General features: G+C 40.1%; 1 protein-coding gene across 1 annotated transcript; it reads left to right on the forward strand.

The window, feature by feature from the left end:
• The first annotated feature begins 861 nt into the window (after positions 1-861).
• ptp4a2b (protein tyrosine phosphatase 4A2b) lies at positions 862-22,578 on the forward strand. Its single transcript, XM_087834581.1, has 7 exons — positions 862-1,007; positions 17,708-18,001; positions 18,384-18,492; positions 18,574-18,666; positions 18,762-18,892; positions 20,317-20,391; positions 21,307-22,578. Exons 2-7 carry the CDS (start codon positions 17,997-17,999, stop codon positions 21,416-21,418), a joined length of 525 nt encoding a protein of 174 aa, XP_087690707.1. The 5' UTR covers positions 862-1,007; positions 17,708-17,996; the 3' UTR covers positions 21,419-22,578.
• The last annotated feature ends 55 nt before the right edge of the window (positions 22,579-22,633 follow it).

Here is a 22,633-nt window from a genome sequence, read left to right on the forward strand (position 1 = left end):
AGTCTAGGACTGAAAAGAGGAACAGGTAGACTTTTCCTTTTCAGGTCAGCTCGCTGGATGTAGATGGAAGCAACACATATCTTTGCATAAATATTTTGCATGTTGAATATGTGGGTTATCATCATGTAAGCAGAAGAGTATAAATGGATGGATAGATAACTACATTAAATGTGGATAAACAAACATATGAATGAGCTGGCTTTTAATTAAAACAACTAAACTAACTCTGATGCGTGACTGGAGGCGATTCAACAGTCTATACTTTTCGAAACAAAACGGTTCTTGTAGCCAATCCAAAATGTGCTTAGATAATAATAAAATCTATTTTTAAAAAACAGCCCATGAGTACAGAGATAATATGGTGCTATTACTTGCTGGAACTGTCGTCACCATGGTGAGCTGTCATCAGTCAACCGGATTCTTCATACGTCGTACTGACGTCAGACCATCCATGCTGCATTCGAGAGATCCCGGTAATTCTGGCGCAGTGATCGCAGATACAACCTGATGCACATACATGTGCTGTTATAGAGAGAAGTAATAGAAGATATGAAAAGTTACCTACACTAAAGCAAAGTGAGGAACGATCTTGAAGCTAATCCCTTCAGATGTTGCCATGCATGTCACTTAAAATTTATTCCAGTTTCCGCTTCCTGATAGTTAAATTGGTGACTAGGAAACACTCAAACAAACAAGAAAAATAAGCTAAGATGATCTGGGATACACGCGTCTGTCGTTTAAAGTTTCCCGAGGTTTGCAGATTTCTCAGGTGGCCCTCATTTTGTTGACTATTAACTGGCACTGCCTGGTCTACATATTTCCGACGGTCCCTGAAGGTCTTGTACAAACTGAGGAGGAGGCTCCTCCCCGACAACAGTTCCCGACCTCCGACGAGATCTCAGGCTGCCACACTAAAGAGGAACAAAAAGGCGATCTGACAGCGCTTTCTGCACTCCCTCCACTTTCTCCGGGGTAGTCACGGGATTTCAATGTTCAGCTTGCTCTTTGTAAGTACTCAATGACTAAAAGATCTAAGCAAACCTCTGGGAATTTCTTTCTGCCTCGATTGAATGTAATTGTAGTGCTATAGATCCGCTAGAGCCCACTGAAAAGTTGAGTTCCATATGTTAGGTGATCGCCACACTGCCGGGCAGCCAAAGTAAGTTGCATGATGGGTCGTCCGAGAATAGTGTCCAGTATGTAGCCACGTTAATGGTAGCTCGCAGAGTAAAGCTTAAGACGGTTTAATTGTGTGCTACAATCGGTGTTGAAAATCCCGTTAAAGGTATGAATATTCATTCTCACTGCCTCGGATATCCGTGATATCCACACTTGAGTTAATCACCTTTGTCTTGATTGTTGCAGTGCTGCTGGTCTAAAAGATTGCTGCTAAAAGCAAAGTGCGTTAGCTAGCCCGCTAGCTAACATAGCTGCGCTAGCTTGCTATAGCGGGTATGGCTATTTCCCTAAAGAAGAAAATCGCTGACTAGCATTAGGACTACTAACACGACTATGTCATAGCTTGTGTTTTTCTTTTAGAACAGGATAGGTTTATTTGTATTCATAACGTGGTGTTTTCTAAACTGACCGTCGTTCGGAATACCACAAGTGCTAGCGCTACCTTAGCGCTACACGGTGCAAGGGTGTACAGGTTACCGTAGAATTTCTTCTGAACAACGCGTATCATATTGGCAATAAATACTTGTGTTAACGTTAACAATTGTTCTGGCTACTAGTGCTACTGTTATGTGTATAAGATGCTTAAGTTATTTGTAGTTGTGAAAAGCTGCGTGGTAACTATATGGCGACTAAGCTAGCCAGCTGCCTTCCGCCCTTTGTGACAAAATCTTGACCTGCAGTATAGTTCACCCATATGCTAAAGGCCAATTGCCAGGCTGACGGGTTGATTTTTTTTTCTTAAACCAACAAACGATATGTCATGTATGTTTATGTTTGTCGTCGCGGCTACTGGACTGGACTGTCGTGCTCCTTGTCTTTATTGTTGGCTGTCTGGTTGGAGTCGGAAAATTTGCTCGGCTTCAACGAAAAAAGGAGAGAAAAAAATGGCCAACACTGGAGTTAGGTGGGTCTATAATTTAGCCTCGTCTGGTTTCCTAAAACAGAAAGCGCCCAACCATTTAGCCATGTGGGTTGAAGTGAAATGAGGAAATGCATTTCGGGAGGAAGTTGACTAGAGCAGCTGTGACACTAAAGGCCGCGGCACATTCCCATGCCTCTCAGTTTTCAATTTATGACCTTCCACTGATTTGAGGCTCCCCTCTGGTAGTAAATTCTAGTGGGCGGCTAATACAAGCGAATAGCCATCCTACCAACAGGGCGGATGAGTCAATCAGTAACTGGTGTAACAGGTAAGCTAATTATATACTCCCGATTATGAGTCACTGCAAGGTGACCTGGTTTGCCTGTTGATAGGATGAGGTGAGTGATTGCATTCAGGAAAACAAACTAAGGGAATATTGGGACACTACAACAGAAATAATAGAAAGTTGCAGTGAGTAATGTAATCGTACTATCACATTGAGGTAATCAATAAGGTCTATACTCTTGCTTCATAAAAGGTTAGACTTACACAACTTCAGTATTGTAGTGCTTTGCAGTCTTTAGACTCCACTGGCATTTTATTCTTTGTGGAAGTAGGTCATTTGAACAGATGACCCGCTTTATTTTGTAGCTAATTGACATATGATGCTCTGGCCAATCTAGAAATAGCAACTCTCACTCAATCTGCTTATATAGCACATCCCTCAGCTAAAGTCAGCCCTATACTGCTGGGGTGGGCACTCATTTTTGTGATCCGACTCTGCAAGGCAAACGTCTATTACCTGTAACCTTTGTAAGCCAAACTTGAATTATCCTTATTTGAGTTTTGCTATTTTCTCAGCTAAATCAAACTTGTTGTTTAAAGACTGAATATGCTGGTTGGTTGCTAATTTATGCCTACTAGGAGCAAAGAAAATGCCCTGTGACAAGATGGGAAGTTCTCAGCCTTGGTTACTGTAACTGTGAAAGGTGAACCCAGTGTGCAGTAACTTGATATCAGCCTACAAAGGAGTGTTACTGGGGGAGAAGAACACCTATGTTGTAGCCTGCTGGCTTTCAGCCCATCAAGCCACAGGGGGGTGACTGAGTGTTGAAAGGTAGAGCAGAGGAGGCCATTCCATACTGACTGCTTTAACAGATTTTAAAATTTAGCTACTCTCCCTATCTGTGGTGGGAATGGAACACGAAGTTTTTGGTTTTACAATGGGCTCACTCCTATCTTTGGCTGCAGTAGAAGTTGTTTTGAAATTGGTATAAAGTGGCAAGCTAAGATTAGTTGGCCACTGTTTATGCTACCTCTTTTCAAAGCGATTAAGTGAAGCCCATATGTAGTTACGCATTAGTGGGCACCTTTTTGTGAGTAGCTCGTTTATTGCAAAGTGTGTGGATTAATGAATCATGCAGTGATCGGCACAGTGTTTACTGTTGTTGGCACAGTGTTTACTGTTGTTGCCACAGTGTTGGGATAAAGCAAAGGCGCAAGCTCAGTTGCACTGGCAGCGTTTCACAGATTGACACCTCTCCTAGATTGCTGTTGCAGGGGGTTCCCGCTGAAACTATAGCAACAGGTAGGAATAGGATCCTCCTTTGTTTTTTGTGTTTACACCTGCCTTGTTTAGCTACAGCTGTCAGAGCTGCAGTTAACAGGGGAAGACGGAGTTCTGTGCCAGAACATGCAATAGTAATATGTGTTATTGTTGTTTGAGCAGCTGTGTGTAGGTGCTTGCTTTCTCAGATTTTAAAAACTGTGCTATTTTTGAAGCAGTGGTGTTCTAGACAACAAACCCTCTGTGTTTGCCCATTGCCTAGGTGGTTTTGTTTTGTTTTGTTTTTGTGTGTGTGTTACTTGCACCCCCCCACCCCGTGAGTGCCTCTCGCAAACTAGTGTGTTCATTGTGGCTATAATCTCAAAAAGATGGATTTGCTACCATGAGCTAAATTGAGATCATAAGGTGTTTTATGGTTCTGTTAAGGGCTGTTGGTTTTTAGGTTTAAAAAAAAAAGTTCCTTGATGACAGCATATAAACAAGCGTTAATTCTCATTATTGCTGCACTCTTAGGTCTTCTTTAGCTTTACTTTGTGAGCATTTACTAAGCACCATTGCTCCTTTTTGATTTCTTATCAAGAGACACCATATTCCCCGCAGGAGCGCTTGTTGCTACCACAGGGATAATTGTTGATATGGCAACAGGCATCCCCTGATGCTGCTGTCAGAAGGCAGTTGGTTTCCAAATGTCAGAAGAATTGATGTTGTGGTGGGATCAGCACCTCCCGACATTCTCTTTACTGGCTCGGTCTGTTGCTGAGCGTTGGTCTCGGCACAGAAACTGACTTCTAGACAGTCCTGGAAGTTTACTTTTCTTAATGTTGGGTTATTTTCTATTTTTATTTTTTAAAATTGTAAATCTGTCATGAATTGACTCTTGCACATATCAATTATAGCTAAATGAACCCATAAGCCTGGCACACCCGTAAACAAGAACCATTGTGCCTTTAAACAACAAGGCAGTTAACTTCTACAGGAGCAGCTGTCAGTTATTTGCTAGAGTGGAAGTAATTGTTAGCTGGAATGTTGAAGGAACACCTTGTATTTTAACCTGCCTGTTCTTAAGGATGCACCAATTGTGAAAGTCTGTTATTTGTTTACCCATATTTGCTAGAGGGGGGAAAAAATCATCACAGTCAAAATGAAATAAAGATTTTTTTTTTTTTTTTATCTGTATTTTTCCGTGTCTGTATTAGCTCTTATTTTGGAACTCTGTATAATGAATTGACCGAAACTAGAAGCTTTCACTGTTCTTGGCAGTCTTAGAGTTATACTTACTGTTGGTTATTCTATTGTTTTTAATCGGTCTTTGGTTACTGTCACATTAAGCAATAAAATTAATAAGAAATGCATTATTGTGAATATTTAAGGCCTTCCCCATTTCCAGAAAAGGAAGTAAAAAGTGTGCATATATATATTTGTAGATTTAGAAATGGTCAGCACAAAACAGCCTCACTATTTGTGGACCAACAATTGGGGAGGCCAGTGGCGGCTTACACTTATCAATAGCTACATGTTCTGCATACTAGCTGTGTGGCCAGTATGCAGAAGATGTGACCACAGCAAATGTTCAGAACTTTGTTCAGCAAGAGGGGTAGAGGTTTTTAATCATTAAAAAAAAGTCACTATAGCAATAATTTGGTATTGATTGTTGTAATTGCTGATATATATATATTTATTTTGGGGCACCCTCCGGTGATCCCTCAGAGAAAATGAGTCAACATTATGCTTCTGATACACGGCAAAAAAAAATTTGCCAAATCGAGTGACAGTGTTGCTCAGTTAGGAACAGTGAGGTAAATGAGACTGTTTACTGCGTCACGATTCTAAATTAAAGGAATATGAGATTAGGTTTCTGTGTATTTAAAAGAAAGAGGGGGAAAAAAAAAAGGTGAACAATTGAATTCCAGAATTGGAAACCGGACAAATATTTATAAAATAATTCCATGAATAGTTGACTCTTTGGCTACAGCACTTTAGATTTCTTGTTAAAATGCGTCTTTAATGCTGACTTTCCGTGTGTAATTCACATGTTAGCTTGCAGGTCAAGGTGTGTCTCGTTGCTGCTTTGTGTTCTGTCTGTGTTGAGAAATGTCATCCTGGAGCAGATTTAGGATTGTGAGATGAGATTATAACTTATCAAAGGCGCTCAGATGGCTCAATATAGTCCGGCGACCCATATTCCTGATCAAGCCAGAAAACTACTGCCTTGTCTTTGGAGACTGCAGTCATATTTGGTAATGGCAACTATGACACATTATTATATACTATGTAAATAGAACCGTAAAGGTACTGAAGGTTTAGAGTTTTCTTGTAAACAAATGTGATTTTTGTATTTGGAATTGGTTATTGCTCCTCAAGTTTTCTGCAACCAAGACTCCAGTTTAACTTTAAAATGCAGGAGTCAAAGTGCAGATGGTAACATCAGCCTGATGAATGCTGAACTTTGTAATCAGCATCTGAGTTGTTCTGAATGGATGAGTTTTAAAAGTCTTCCAGTGGTCATTTAAAACTTCGGGAAAATGTGTAAAGAATTTGGGTACAAACGGTTTAAAGTTTTCTGATCTGTAACTGGAACTCCCCACTAACGTTTTTGCTAGTTCATCTCTGTATGCACGCCATTAAAATTTGTTGTATTTTCTAGATCCAATGCTTGGATACCTGCAGCATCCAAGCATTGGAGATTTTGTAAGTAGAAATCTCTGCGGTACCTCATTGTTGTTATTTACTATTTTTCAAACCATGGATTTTTCAGTTGGTGACCTGGTCCACAATCTCAGTTGTAGATTTGGTGCTCCTGCCATTTGTATCTCAATCTTGTATCATTTGGTAACTTGCCCAGCCTTTGACACACACGATTGGCACAAACACTTTATATTACCACCTTTTGTCTCTTTTATTAGTTTCCTTTGTGTATTTGCACTTTCGATTCTCATTGAAATTGCAGGGAAAAAGTGTTTTTTGTTTAACATATAATTGGGCAGTCTTTTTTTTTCCTGTTTTGTGAAAACTGTGATTAAAAGTGGACCTAGGCCAATTATGTGAGGGCAGAACAGACCTTTGTTTAAATGCTTTCAACCTTTTCATTCCCATTTCTAAGGTGCTGAGCCCTGGTCTCTTTCAGTGTATTCCAGAGATGGATCAGTCTTTGCCCTCCCCCTCTAAGCTCTATCAGAAGCCTTTGATCGTTACACTGTTTATCTGTGCTCACTCAGAGGCAGCAAAGCAGTGTGATAAGTGGGCTTTGCCATGTGCAAGTGCATGTGTTGTGGGTGTTCGTCTGTTCATGGACATAGAGGGTGGGGGGTTACATGTTCCCATACCTCCCTCTCTCGAACCCAGTTTACACAGACAAAAAAAGGCAGTACAGCAAGTTCCCTGCAGGAAGATTACCTCCTGTGCTTTAGGGCTACAGAGAGCTAACCTGCTGTTCTGAATAGGGATTGGAAAGAGACTGCCCATTTATGACAATGTCTGCAAAATAAGCTTGGCATTTAAAAGCAACACTGACAATTACACTTATATTTTTATTCAAATATCTTAAAACTCTTATACTTTCAGAAATATAAATGAGGAAATGCTCTTGTAGAAACAATTCATATAGACTTGTACACCACAAGCTCTAAGGGCTATTGCACAGCAGTTATAATAAGCTCTGTTAAAAGTTACACCCGCTCACAACATAACATACTTGGCTGCCAGTAAGTAGATCTAATCAAGATGCAAAATAAGTAGACATGGCAGCTGCATTTGACATCCTCTTTTTTTTTCTTTTTTTTTTAACTTTTGCTGTCACGGTTCTGAAAAATCACGAGTGTATTCTTTGTGTGATTTGCAAGTTTTAAGAAGTAAAAATGCTTGTCCGCTTTTTTAAGGTCAGCAGTATTAGTATTAACTCTATACTAGAGTACCAAGGTTTACCAAGGTCCATGGTTTGTCAAGAGACACTTAATAAATGTGCTTAAGTTACTCCCAGCCATTAAAAATGTTTTAGTCAGTATTTGTGAGGATTAGATCAGAGTTGCTTTGGAAACCAGTCCATTTGACCAGATAAGCAAATTTGTCGCTTGCCAGTTTAATCTGTTATAGCTTATCAGTAGCGATTTTTGTGATATAATTACAAAGAGGAATTAGCTGATGTCTTGGTACTGTGAGTAAACAATGCAGCTTCTGTTCTACAGTATGTACGTCTAACCAGGTGTTTCTAAAGAAGACTGCTCTACGATTGGAAATATTACAGGATCACGGATTGTTTATGGTTCAGACAGACCAGCAGAATCGTGAGTTGTTCTTATGGAAATGATCTAGCTGTTAACCTGCAACCAGCCATCTTTCAGTTAACCAGTTCAGGGTCGCAGGGGGTGGGGGCATGCATTAAAGCCATAAAATGGTTGGACAGCATCAGAGTGTCTGTCTGGTCTACTTTCAGTGGTTATTGTTGGGATAAATAGAAAAGTGCTGCCACAGTTTGAATGAGGTTAGATGGGCAGTTCTTGGAAAATGTGTAGTGACTGGTGATTATGATGTGAAGTCCCATGACTTGCCTACATCAGTGTTGTTGTTCTTATTGTTTTCTAAATTATTTAAACCTAACAATGCATTTGTCTTTAAACATTACTTACTGGAGAATGCCTTGCCTAACCAGTATATCACCTTTCCCTAAAGGCTTAAATAAGAAACATACCAACGCCCTTTTAACCATCCTGTTTACCACCTTAGCATGAGAATTATTTACAAACAAAGCAAAAGCACTTTTTAAAAATGTATTTTCTAGATGTTTGTCACAATCATTTAAATACGTACTGCTGCACTACTGCTATTATGCTAATGTTGCATCATGTCACCCAGTTATGGTGTATGATTTTTTTTCTGTTTTTATTTTACTGTAAGGACTGTGTGTGAATGAGGAAAATATCCCAATCCTGAGTCATTTTCATCTCCCCAGAGTATTTGTCAGCGTTTATATTAACTACCCATTAGTCCAGTGATGAAATGAATCCATGCCATAACCATTTTATATGTATGCTTGAATAAAACTACTGATTCTACAGTTAAGAAGCATTGCTATAGAGTGATTAAATCAGTGTGTGTCACAGTCATCTTTTTTAATTTGAGGTCCAGTATGGGCAGCTTTTGATGAATAGACTCTATTAATATTATAACAGTGCCTTAGCAATTGCATGATGATTAGCTACAGTACTAAAATATTAAGACAGATCTCTGATATTTAATTTTTTGTCTAAATGGGTTTTATTGAGTAATTAAAAATACAATTAAGCAATCGATCCTAGACTTGAGTTATACAAGTTATACGTGGAGCCATATCAACCGCTATACAACTTAAATGCCTAGTTAGCACGTGCTAATGGGGCGAAAGCTGTAATATTTGAAGCATGCTCAGATAAGGAAATGCAAATGTATCAGAGTAACTGAGCTTCAAATATTTATGGCGATCAAGTGGCCTCTGATTTTAAAAAAGAGGGGTAGGGGGGAGAAACTCAAGTATGAACCTAACCATGGTTTTGGAGTCTTTTTACACCCCTTAGGATGATCGATGAAAGCAGCCATATCAAAGGCGAACCAGTTAGAATGGGTGCATCCTGAATGGGCACAGAACTAGTTTTTATATAATGATCATCTATACCGGAGATCTGCATTTTTTTTTTTTTTTTTTTTTTTCTTTTCTTTTCTTTTCTGGGACAGTTGCTACACAGGTGCTAGACCTTTTGGCATTTCATGTATTTTCAATACTGTTTGAAAATTAAAAGCATGTAAGCAAGTTTAGGTGAGATGAGATGTTTCAGTGAGTCTATAAACCCTTTAAAGAGGGTCTGCTGTGGCTTGAGGAGTCCAGCTGCTGGGCAGTCCTGAGGATATATGTGTATCTGCTGGCTGACGGATTCATAGAGGGTCATTCTTTAACCCAACCTATTTGTAGCCTGATGAAACCGTGGCAATCCACACACAGGTTTTAACAACAGGAATGTTTTCCTTTCCACTTGCTGTTAGCACTTTTACTTTTTGATGGAGAGAGGGGGAGCATGTGCCTTTCCCTGAGGTTTAGTCGGGTTTTTAAAATACCTATCTTTGCTTCTTTTTTTTTTTTCCCTTCAAACTAGACACACCACAGGTCTTTGTCACAATGTCTGTGCAGTCCCACCTTGACACAAGTAAACACAGACATGACCGACTATGATTCACATCCTGATTATAAGGATTTAACAAGGTTATGATATTCAAGGGAGGGCAATGTCTCAATCAGCCTGAAATCATCAAATGTTTTGTCCTGTTATTCTATCAATTCTCATGACGTATAATAACTCAAAGTGTTTTATTTACATCATTGTATTGTGTTATTACTTTTCAGTTGGTCAATTCAATTGATTAGATTTCTAATTCACTTTCCCATTGATTTCACCAAGTTGGTTAACTTTAACACCAGAATATCCTTAAGTGTTTTTCAACTAATGACACGTATTGTCATATCAATATTTTGCTCTGCACTTGTGCTGGTAGTACTAGGAAAAATGGCTTACGCATTGCTGTATAATCCAGCTTTGATACTCCAGCCTCAACCCGCATGGCAAGTAAAGAAATGTTTTACTGTTCTCAGAAACGTTTTGAATGGGCACACACCAGTTGTTCCCACCTCCAGCCTGAGCCTCCTCTTTCTAAATCCCCAGGAGTGTGCAGCTCATGGGAGGCACAACAACAGTTTGGAATCACTATTGGAGTTCCCAGTGGAGCTTTTGCATACGGGCCGCCCTCCCTTTAATACAGTCTTGTTCAAGCATGTCTGGGGATTTTGGTTTGTTTGTCACACTATGAAGGGGGAAAAAAGGGAACCGTGAGGCAAAAAGGGGGGTAGAAGCTGAACTAGAGTAGGGTTTTGGGGGGGGGGTGTTTTTTTTTTTTTTTGCTTTTTTTTTTTTTTTTTTTTTGTAGTTTTGTGCACATGTTTGCTTGCATGCTTGCTTGCCTGTATGTCTTTGCTTTTTCAAGCGTGACTGATGACAAGGGCGTGTTGTGCTGCCCATTTCTTTTTAATGTTTGTACTGTTTGTTGAATACTTTGGTGACCTGTCACCATAACCTGTACTGACATGGGTATTGCATTGTCCTTGGAATTATTAGAAAATGTTTCTTTTTTTGTTTGTTTGTTCCTCCTCCCCCATTGTAGCACAAATTCTCAATCCACTGGATTAGTTAGACACCATCATAAAATGCCAATGAAGCATTTTTTTTGAACACGTACGTACATATGGAACAATTTCGGCATATCATTTGGGTCCTGCATGCTGGGGCTTCTTGTGTAATGGGCTTTATCTGGCACCTGCTGTGGCCCTTCAATTGAATTGGGATTTTAGGAGTTGGGGGAACCTGAGAAATTTTTGCAGCGTGGTGGAGCACATTGTTCTGCTAGAGGAAAAGGACCTGAGGTTTTCTGGTAGAATGTTTCATTGTAACAAGATGAACAAGCTTTAGTCTCGTTTAAATGGGGAAAAAAACACTTTAACTACTTTTTTTCCGCCCCCCTCTCCCGGTCCAGCTGGCAGAGTTATTTAAAAAAACAAAGTAACAGGAAAAAACAGTCGTCATGCAGCTGCACCTGAAGGCTAGACCCTTGTTTTTCATGATTGGTTTTTACCCAGCATGTGACATGTAAAATAAATGGAAGGGTGATTATGATATGATATAATATAATATTGGGGGAGCATATTTTGTTACAGTGTTAAATAAGTGGTCCATACAGTAAACATTTTTCATCTTGGAAAACGGACACTCATCAAAGCTCGCTATGAATAACCATTACCTACTCTTGCTCCACATATGAGTTTGACACCCACCCACCCACAAGTAAACCAAAGGTCTGCAGGTAATTTGTAATTGGCCTAAGTGTATTTTTTTGTATTTTATTATTATTTATTTATTTATTTATTTTAAGTTCTAAAAGTTGGGGTGTGTGTGCTAGTACAGCTGTTTGTATCAACTCTTTTCTCTCCCACTAAAGCATTAAGTTCTTGCTTTTTCATTCTTTATCTCTTTTTTTCCTTCTTAGCACTGACTTACAGTAACAGTAGTGCTGTAGTTAGTGTAGTGCTTTCTTCTTCATCTTGGGTTTTTGGTATGAACACTTTTAGGGCTGCTCCAGTTTGAGGTGACATACACCCACCCAGCCTATCGGTTGTATTGACGTCACTACTAGGAACCAGCTGGACCATTGGGCAGGCGTGATCCTCTGATTTATCTCAGCTAGTTTTTACCCATTGACTTTTTGTTTCTCTTCTGTACTCTTTTTGCTCTTTTCCCCTCTTGTTCTAATCTTGCTAATCTCTTGTTATGTCCTTACAGGATGTCTCTTCCAAATGACATCTTGCTGGCTTTCTTGGTACTATTTCTTTGTCTCTGTCCTCTTTGACATTTCCTAGTATATTAGTTATCTTTTATTTGGCTCTCATGAAGGCCACAGGAATGAAGGCAGGTCTCTATGATACTTGGCTCCGGTTGTTCTCCTCCTGGTTTGTGGTTTCTCTGCGTTTGTTTGCAGCTGTCAGCGCTTCTCAATCTTCTCGAGTTTCACATCAGTGCCTGTCATATCAGAGAGGTAAAGGGAGAATTTAGTACTTTGCTGTCAATACAAAGTGTCAGTATTGTATTTATATTTGTGAAGGCATTCTAAGAATGAGGTGGGTGCAGCAAGCATGTAGGTGAGTGTGTCAGAGCTTTTTTTCCATTATCATTGCATGTTGCTGTCATGTCAGTAAACATGGTTTCCTCCAGCCTGCCCTCTCACCCTTTCCTCCTCACATGACAGGTGTGCTCCTGTGCTTTTCGACTTGGATCTCATGGCAAAAAATTAGGCCTCAAGCTGCTTCAAGGCAGTACAGTCTGGTTATGCCCAGTCTGGCTCCAGACAAAGCGTCAGTAAAAGACGGAGAACCTAAGCTAACCTCAAACCACCAGACTGGGATGCATGTAAAACTAATATTTTTCACTATGGGGGGAGGATGTACTCAGACATTTTGTATAAAAAAGTCTGTTTCGTCATTTGGTATTCCACTCGGTGTATTCCATGTCTCACTTCTGTGTGTTGATGTATTTGTCTTTCTAATTTTAGAGCAGCTCGCCTCACCCACTCCCTAAGCTTGTGGCTATCTACACTATGTGAACAGCGTGTGTGTGTGTGTGTGTGTGTGTGTGTGTGTGTGTGTGTGTATAGTAGTCCTGGTGGGAGAGTCATGGAGACGGGCCACCTGATAGCTATCAAGTGCCAACAAGAGCTTCTCACAGCTTTAGCTTTGCAGTTATGGAGTCTTGTTGCAGTAAAATCCTTAACATGGCGAAAGCCTTTTAATTAGCACTCCCACTGTAGCACTTTACTCTTCATGCACTTAAGCTGTGATAACTTCACAGCTGCCACCTGCAGCGTTTTATTGTTGATATTCTGAGCTTAGTTACCACTTATCTTGCACTACAGGATAATGCCATATTCATTTAGTTTGTTTTATGTCTGACTTGACTTCGTATTTCACCAGACAGTTTGATGAATCAAGCAGAAAAAAGAAAATGAGTTAACAGCTGCAGGATACCCACACCCCGGTTCCCATTCTTTTGCCATTTTTATCACCTGTTTAGGTTTGCGTGTCCTTTTCTGTTCTGAGATACTGCAGTCCTTATCAGCTAATACTTGAACTCCTCGCTCTCTCGTCCTCACAGTCTTACTCGCTGTCTACCGTTGCTTTGCCTTAGTTACTCTTAAGAGGGTTCTGGTGAGGACCAACCAATTTGGGAAGTTCTTCCCATCCAGCCTCAGTCCTTTCCCCCTGTTTCTTGCTCCAACAGCCTTGTTCCAACAGTGAACACGTGATGTTGAACAGGGCACCAAGGGAGCTTTCTCTGAGCCAATGTGTGGGCCTCTGCCTTTACTCAGTGACCTTTCTCCCAATTTAGAATATATGTTTATACATGGACACGCATGTGCAAAATGCCAGCTGTAAGCCCAAGTTCTTTATAATACTGTTTCTAGTATTCATAAAATAATCCAACATTTAGATAATTTAGTAATTTTTGCAATCTTACTTTTTAAAAATTGTATTTAACTAATGTTTGTTGATCATTTTGAATATGGTTCTCACATTTAGTAGGTGTTTTGGTCTGGTTTAAAAATGGCAATGAAATTTTATTTGCTTCATTTGCTGCCAATTTATACAAACAAAATGGTATTGGTTAAGTTCGTATTTGTAAATAAAATTGGGGTTAACCAGACAGGAAAAGCTTAGCATCATGAGCTCTGATGATTTCAGGCTGTCTTCACCTTCTAGAACTTTCTTTTTCTATTTTTTTTATTACATATATCTATTTTGTGAAATTGTGTATGCTGCACTGTTTTGTGGCAGTGCAGCTGCAGAAAACGTTTAGCCTGTATTTAGCAAAATACAGGCTAAACATTTTTAGCCTGTTTTTTAATTAGTAGTTTGTCCTAGCATTCTTACAACATTTCCATTAAGTTATACCAGCCATTCATGTCGAAGTGACTAGAGAGATCGCTAACACGCTTTCGGTCTACAGTTTGAAGGTTTTTCTGTCGACTGCTGCTCGTTTCCTGTGTGGTTAAACATACTTGGCTTGTACAAACACATTTGGTGTGTATCTCTGTGCATTTTTTTTTCTTCTTCTGTCTTCCTTGATCTAAGCAGTGCATAACTGCAGAACCAGTTTGCAAATTTCAACAGTAATTTGCATGCATTCCCGACAATGTTGTGATGGCAGACTGGGCAGCAGCTGGGCAGGCCCAGTGTTACCACAGTTTGCTTACTTCCTCTGAAAGACTTAGTCAGAACTGGTGGCCAAAACATTTCTTCATCTTTCCGACTTTCCTGTTTATCTTCTGTTATGTAAGGCCATTTATGAATAGGTGACAAATAGCCAGGTATGGCTATTGGGTTTGAGTTGAAAGTTTGCGCGTTTGCTGTCATTTGTTTTCACCTCAAAGTTTAGAAGATTCAATACGGGACCCTTGCCCTTTTCACTTTTTTCTTTTTTTTTTTTTTTTTCCATTTATTTATTTATTTTGCTTTATGTACCTTATGTCAGAGACTTTCTGTGGTCTCAGGCCTGGAATTGCTTCCTGTGCCGACATCCCCTATAACGATGACGTTGGAACTCACCTTACGCTGCTCATTGTATTGTTGTTGTTTATTGATCACAAAGTTTCTTTCGTAATAAAATATTCACAGAGGAAGAACTTATGAATGATGACTTAATAATTCATTTAAAAAGCACATGCACTGGTCTTATTTGCACAAACAAAGCTGCCTGTGTGTACTATTGACCGTACGGCACAAATAGAATCTAAATCAAATAGAAACGTACAAACAGAATAGCAGAAGCGTAATAGATTTCTGTCAATCAACAAGTGAATTATGTAATCATTACAGCTGTAGGTAGTAAGTACGGTGAGAAGGGATTGCAACAAAAACATGAAGCGCCTGTCTTTAGCTCGACTGAGACTGAATTTAGCGTAATGCTTGCTGCTTAGCCACACCTCATGTTCTGCACCTGGCCCCGAGGAGCTTTAGTTCACATACACTTGTGTTAATTCTACAATGGGGTTTCCCATCTGCCCCCCCACCTCTAACCCTTCTTGTGGCAGCATTTGGAGCACAGACTGTATGAAGTCACTTGGTCCATCTGGGCAGCTATCCACAATCCAGTTGCTTTTCATCTTTTTAGCATAAGCTGTCATTGTGGTGTCCTTGGTGTGTATTTGTGTGCGTGTCTGGTTCTTTTGTTCTTTGGTGTTTTTTTTTTTTTTTTTTTTTTTTTTTTTCTTATTTGTTTTCAGTCTCTTAGTCTGCTCTCCTCCTTTTCAGTCAGGTTTCACAGGTGAAAAGCACATGCTAGCTGCCCCGTCTCTCCACTTATCTGTCCTTTTCATTTCTGGAGGATTAGGAGCTGATGGGGGGAAAAAACCTTAGAAGCCTGCCCGACTTTTGTCCAGGCTTCAGTTGTCAGATTGTAGCCATGCCACTCTCTTTTCTGTCGGACTCAGTGGTGGTAATTAAAGGTATCACAGATAATCTTGGCCATCACACACCAACACACAGGCGCAAACAAAGTCCAGGCTGCTTTGAGTGCCATTGCAGCTGTTCCATGGGTTGACACACTTGTTGTGTAGTGGCGGTGTGGTTGATAGTACATATCAGGCTGGTTGACTTGAGACAGGCTGAAGATGGAAAAAGCTGTCACTCAATTTATTTAATATTTGAATGTATTATATAAAGCAGCTGAGAGTACAGAGTCTTGTTTCATTCAAAATAAGTTTTCTATAAAAGGGGGAGCGTGGGATTGAAATGCTGGGGCTGTTTGAAGCTTTGCCCACCCGTTAATCCGCACCTTGTGACTACTGCCTGTGACATGGTGCTAAAGTCCGAGCCCTTTTTTCTGTAGCTAACGCCCACTCACACACACACACACTGGTGTGTGGTAGGTGTAGAGATAGTCAGCTCTTGCCTTTTTTGTTTTGTTTTTAAATGCTACCTCCCCACCTCTCTCTCATATTGCTCTGAGACGGTTCCAGCCAGTTTGTGGCGGCTGGGTTTAGACTGTCAAGGACTTGGCACAGTTCAGCTGACTGCTCCGTGGCCAGTTACAGGCCAGACATTACCTGTTCTGAAAGACACTCTTATGAAGTGTCTGCACTCCATGCTGTGAATGTTATTAGTTTTCCATTTCGGTGACGGGTGGTGAATTGACAGTGATGTAATCCAAAGGTGCGTTCATTTCACTGCAGGATTAACTGGCTGGAAGGTAGAAACAGTCATGATGGGGATTTTTGAGTGTCTATACACTGTTGTTGTGCTTTGTTTCTTTTAAAGCTACTTTTTAGCTGCTTTGTTATTCACAGGGGGTCGTGCCAGCAAGTAGCTCCACATGTTTGAGTTTTTAGCACCAGGTGACCTTCCTGATGCAGCCCCAGGGGATTTGTCTACCCCTGGAATCAAAAATAGGATCTTTTGCTTCTGTGGATGTGTAAACCTCTACAGCATGAAACAACTTTTATGTTGCAAATTCCAGAAGCTGATATTTGAGAAGTGAAAACACTGACAACAACTACAAGCAGACCGCAGATCATGTTTCAGTTAATCAAGACTGAAATGTATGCCTTTAATTATTAGGGAAGTGAGCTTGTTGGCTAGACACTTCAGTAATGGTGGTGGTGTTGTTGGTTAGATTCAGAAATACTTGTTGGATTAACTAATGGTTTGTATGTATGAGTCTGGGCTCCTGGGTAGTCACCTGCCACCTGTGACTCTGCTATTGGGATTTGTAAATGAGTAATGTGGAAGAACAGATGCACAAACTAGTACACTGGCGTGTTATTTTGATCTAAATTGTTGTATGTAGTTTAATCTGGCATAGCCCAACTTCAACAGAAGTGTGTGGCAGCTAACCTGCAAGGAAAGAGGCATGCTGATGCTAGCACGGTTCACTTAACCACACTTGGTGAACTAATCTGACATTGTGCGTGTGAACAGTGTTGTGCAAGGCTGCAAAGTGCCACACATTTCAGCAGCTTTTAAAATGCTGTTGGAGGCACTGAAGAATGTGATCAGCAGTTTTGGTGGTTTCCGTAAAACATTTAACAATGTTTGAAGATGTTTAACTTTGACCTTTTTAGTTTGTTGTTAATTAAAATCACTTGTTTAATGTAGTCATATATCCCTAGTTATTATAGAAAACCTGTTTGATGGGGAGGAAAAATAATCTTGTATAAACTGAAATTCCAGATTTATATCTGGTTTATTAAAGGCTCCTTTAATCTGTACTGTTGTCCACCCAGTGCTCAAAAGTCAACATATGTGGTATATTTAATCTCCGGACTAATAGTCAAATATAATCATGATATGCAAAATGTATTGTGGTTATTACTATTAATCAGCTGCTGATGTGCAAATTTAACAAGTATCATATTCTGTAACGACCTGAATCGGTGGCCTCCTGCTTGTGCAGACACTGGTTATCTGTTTGAAATAAATGGGTGCTGTTTATGTGCGATTTCGTTACATTTAAGTCTCCCTTTCTGTGTTCTCTTCACAGGGTTTCTGTGTTGACTTGAGCCGTACCTATATGGCGTGTGTGAGCGGAGAGTTCTGCCAGGCACAGCACCTCACCTCTGTGGAGAAGTGAATCGGCCGCCCCCCGAGGGACTACGCTACCCAGAAACCCCCCTGACTGCCAGCGCACTAGGAACTGCTGACTTTTCCCAAAGGCCCTCTGGGATATTGCGTAGCCCTTGGCCTGATTGCTCTGCCCTGTCCCAACCGATACGAAAAACCTTTGCTTTCTACTTTCTTCTTGAACAGCCAATCACAAACAGCTCTCCTGAATGGGGTAAACTGATTGGATGACTCCTGGATAGTCTCCTCATCTTCTTCTGTGTTATTATTTTTTTGTTAACTTTTTTTGGTTTTGTATTTTTTTTTTTTTTTTTTTTTTTTTTTAAACATCCCAAAGTATTGTGGACTAGTTTGTTTGGTTTTTTTTCTTTTCTTTTGTGTTATCCTTCTGTGTACATCATCCCATAGTGAATACCTGTTGTCCTCCTGAGCGACCCCCCTCCACGTGTTGTCATTTTTATTTATTCTACCCTACATGAAAACATACGTTTCCTAGCAATTTTTTGAGGGTTTTCTTTTCTTTTTTTTCGCTGACTTCTGAGCCAAAAGTCGCTTTTGTTTTGTAAGAGTTTTGTATTGTAATTGTTTTTTTAAAGCCGTCTCGCCAACATGAACCGCCCCGCTGCAGTTGAGATTGTCTACGAGTGCATGAGGTTCCTCATCACCCACAACCCCACCAATGCCACACTTAACAAGTTCACTGAGGTATGCTTACGTTTATGTTATTGCTGTTTATCAGATTCCCAGGGCTCTGTCTCAAATGCACCCTTTCACTTTTTCTGCCAGGAACTGAAAAAATTTGAGGTGAACACTCTGGTTAGAGTTTGTGATGCCACCTATGATAAGGCTCCAGTAGAGAAAGAGGGGATACAGGTCTTGGTAAGTGTTGACATACATTTTTGCGGCAGCCTCTTACTGGATGTTTGTGCTGTTCAACTAGGTTATTTGATGATGACTTATGTTTTCTGCTTTAGGACTGGCCTTTTGATGATGGTGCCCCTCCTCCCACCCAGATCGTGGATAACTGGCTCAAGTTGCTCAACACCAAATTTCGAGAGCAACCCGGCTGCTGCATTGCCGTACACTGTGTGGCAGGCCTCGGACGGTATGTATGGTGTACAGTTGGCCTCCTTTTCTCCAAAACCCTTTTTTCTTACGTGCCCAAATAACAGTCCTGCGTGCAATAAATGAGAAATGTAGTGGTATGTTTTAAGTTAGAGGGTTAGAAGGTGGTTATTTGGGTCCATATCAAAGTGGCGGAAGAGATAACTGAGACATCTGTTCTCAAAGTTAGATGTGCCATTTCCAAGGCAGCAACACAGCCTGTGCCTTGTGTAACGCAGCCCATTTGACCCAGTATCTCATCCTTTTGTTTTTTCCCGCCCTGACCAGGGACCATTTCATTGCTGCGGTATTAACAGTAGCTCCAGAGCATTCACTTGTTGTTTCTTCACTATTGATCACACAGCATTGGCTGGTCTTGCCTCTCACCTACACCTCCACAATTGAATCCTCAATACTCATTAGTGATTCATTTAGTAACTCAAATGATTGTCTCCATTTTCTACTCCTGTTAGAGATCATTTAAGCTGCTGATTGTCTTTTTACTGAGCACTATCATTAGTTACAACAGCCGGGCATTGGTTCTTGGGGGGGAAGCTCTAGCTTTCGAATACATTCTATCTAGTTATGATCTTTCAGAGACGAAAATATGCACACTTCTTAGTCAGAAACCAGTGTGACAGTGAATTACAAACAAGTTATGCTGAATAACAACACAAAGTGTGAAAACAAATAAGGCATAAGCACATGACATGGGGGATGTTTGTGTGAAAATGTCTTTCCTGACCACAAGTGCAGAGTTAGCCAATCTGCTCTCAATGGCTTCTAGCGTTTTGCATTGCTGTGGCATTCCAGAGACTTTCTAATTCCCAATATTGGTTAGACTGGCATTTTCTGACTGCGTCTCCTCTCCTTCTTTCCTGTACTTTGTTTACTGCAGTCATATGAGTTTTCTGCCTTGCAGTGTGATCTGCTTTACACAGGCTAACACTTAAGCCTTTAGTGTAGGAGGCAGCAGTTATGTGCCGCCTTTTAACAGAGTCCACACAACATTCTCACATTCTGTCTGTCTTGAATTGTATGTGAGAAAAAAGCCACTAAAACAACTGCTGTCAGCACTGAGCTCTAACCTGCCGAGTGGTGTGGAAAGTGTTTATGTTTGTCTTTTCTCACCCTATCTCCTGTTGTGAGAAAGGAGAAGCCTTTTACTGTAACTCATCAGTTATTTTTGTGTTTGAGGCTCAGGGTGTGAGCACAGTGCCCCAGCAGGGCAACAGTGAACTTGTGCACCCCTGTTGAGTTCCCAGGCCTCTTTTTCAGGTTTAAACGCCCCTTTCTCATTCCTTCACCGCCGTATTACTGTGGAACCATGTGACTCTTGGCATTTAATCTTCTCTTCTCCTTCTTTCTTCCTTGGATGCTCTGTCTGCTTGAACTGGTGGTCCACTGGATTTCTTCACCTCACAGAGCTCCAGTCTTGGTGGCCTTAGCCCTCATTGAGTGTGGGATGAAGTATGAGGATGCTGTGCAGTTCATAAGACAGTAAGTATACTCTTTGCTTTTGTACTAGAACCATAAAAGGAGGCCAAGTCTTATTGGCTTTTTAAGAGACTTGCAGTGTAAATCAGACACAAGGTGTGCTGATACTGAAAACTCAGACCTCATAAAAACATAAGAAATGATTAAATGCATTTAAGTTGGAGGGATTTTTTTTTTGTTTTTCCTTCCCTGGTTGGAAAGCTAATGCACTGTATTAGTAAGTTGGTTGACAGCATAGCAACATTTGGGCTATCAACAAAAAGTTGAAGGATGCTGTGAACAGAGCTATGGACTCATGATAATCAGAGTTAAGAGAGACCAATTTTATGCTGTTTTAATTTAGATAACCTGGCAAGTGAGGTGTACTGAAATGCCTGATTAATATGTGCTTTTCATCCACATTACCAGCATGTGCTGTTCTGTGCCCAAAGATAGCATCCAGTAAACTATAACAATTCACCTGTAATCTTGCTTAATCTTAATTACTTTTTTGTGTTTGGATGGCCCAAGCAGTTGAAAGGAAATGCTAGCATGTTTTGTTTTATCCTTTTTTTTTTTTTAATTAAGAGCTATTTGACATTAGCTGTGTAAATGACAGTCCTTCTTTAATGTATGCTGTTTACATAGGTGTGTTGTGTTTGCTTTAAAAATGCCAGTTGCAGTGTGCTGCACCAAAACATCATGTGATCCCATCTAGACCAATGACAGTACACTTGAGTCACTGAGAAATTCCCACTTTTAGCCCTTACACCGAAGTAGAAGATGGAGTTCTAGGAATTCAGAAGTACTAGTTCTGACTCGCTTGAAAATGCTTGTCAATCTTTTATAACGCCTGTAATCACCGTCATGTTTTAATGTGCTGCATTCTTTGTAGTCACGTTATTTAAAGAGCCTCTCCTTCTTTTCTGGTTTTCACAGGAAGAGACGTGGAGCCTTCAACTCCAAACAGCTTCTTTACCTCGAGAAATACAGACCCAAAATGCGTCTGCGGTTCAAGGATACCAATGGCCACAACTGCTGCGTGCAGTAGGCTGCCTGTCAGTGCGTCTTTCTTATGCACATCTAGTGGGGAATCTTCCGATAACGGGAGAGATTTAAAAAGAAAAAACAAAACACGGAGAGTGCTATCAGTAATTATTGTGATGATTTGTTAACACTGAGTCATGGTTAATTGAGAAGGAAGCGAGTGATCAAATGAATGAGTCCAGATCTGGGGATCCACCAGCCGAACCAATGAATGGAAGGTTAAAGCACACAGATAGGCCCGCCACTCGGTTTATACTGTTCAACCACGGGCCAGAATTTTTCAACTTGAGTCCATCCTGTCTCTTATGGGGTTTTTAATTTTACTTTTTTTTTTTTTTTTTGTTCCAGTTTTAATCATGGGATAACAGTTTCCATTTTTTGTGAATGTTTATTTTTACACAAATGTGGTGATGAAATTATATATTCTCATTTTGATTTCCACTATTGATATTTTATAATTGGGCCAGAACGACATACTTTCTTTTTCTTTTTTTTAAACACACATTGTGACTGTCTTTTTTGCACAAAACTCAAAGGTTCACCTGAAAAATGCAGTAATGTTTTTTTCTTTTTACCCTTCACTTGCTTTAATGTCACTTTCAGTTTAGGGGGTCACTGAGTTTGAATATGTCTGTAATATTTATTCACAAGATATATGTGTGGCAGTTAAGAGTTTGGCAGGGGCAAGGACACTTTCTCATCCAATAGTTTTAGTTTTATCCGTTTGAGAGCCATGTCTTTTTTCTTTTCTTCTTCTTTTTTTTTTTCTTTTCTTTAAATCTTGTTGGAGTGCAATAATCAGTCCACCTCAGATATGTCCGCCAAACCCTGCTGAGTGTCCTACGCACACATACACGCAAACTTCAGATTATCATCCAGGCCGTTTAAAAAAAACAAACAAACAAAAAAATTAAAAAAAAATACAACAACAAAAATGTAACTACAACAGGTACTTGTAATTTCATTCTCTCTCCCTTCTGGGGCTACAATAGGACTTTTTACAGGTATGCATATTTAAACTCTTACATAGAGCCTAAGATTCAATCTGAAAGTCAAGCTGGAGAAGAATGAAAGTGGTCAGTTTTTTATCATTGTACCCATTTTGAAAACATCCCCAATTCATATTGGTTCTTTAAAGATAAATAAATTCAAATAAAAAGCAAACTTGTCTCCTTTTTTTCCCCCCCCCCTGAGGTTGTCAGTTGTCACAGTCTGAGTG

The sequence above is a fragment of the Neolamprologus brichardi genome, chromosome 22, assembly GCF_056152115.1.
Source record: "Neolamprologus brichardi isolate AB-2024 chromosome 22, ASM5615211v1, whole genome shotgun sequence".
Lineage (NCBI taxonomy): Eukaryota > Metazoa > Chordata > Actinopteri > Cichliformes > Cichlidae > Neolamprologus > Neolamprologus brichardi.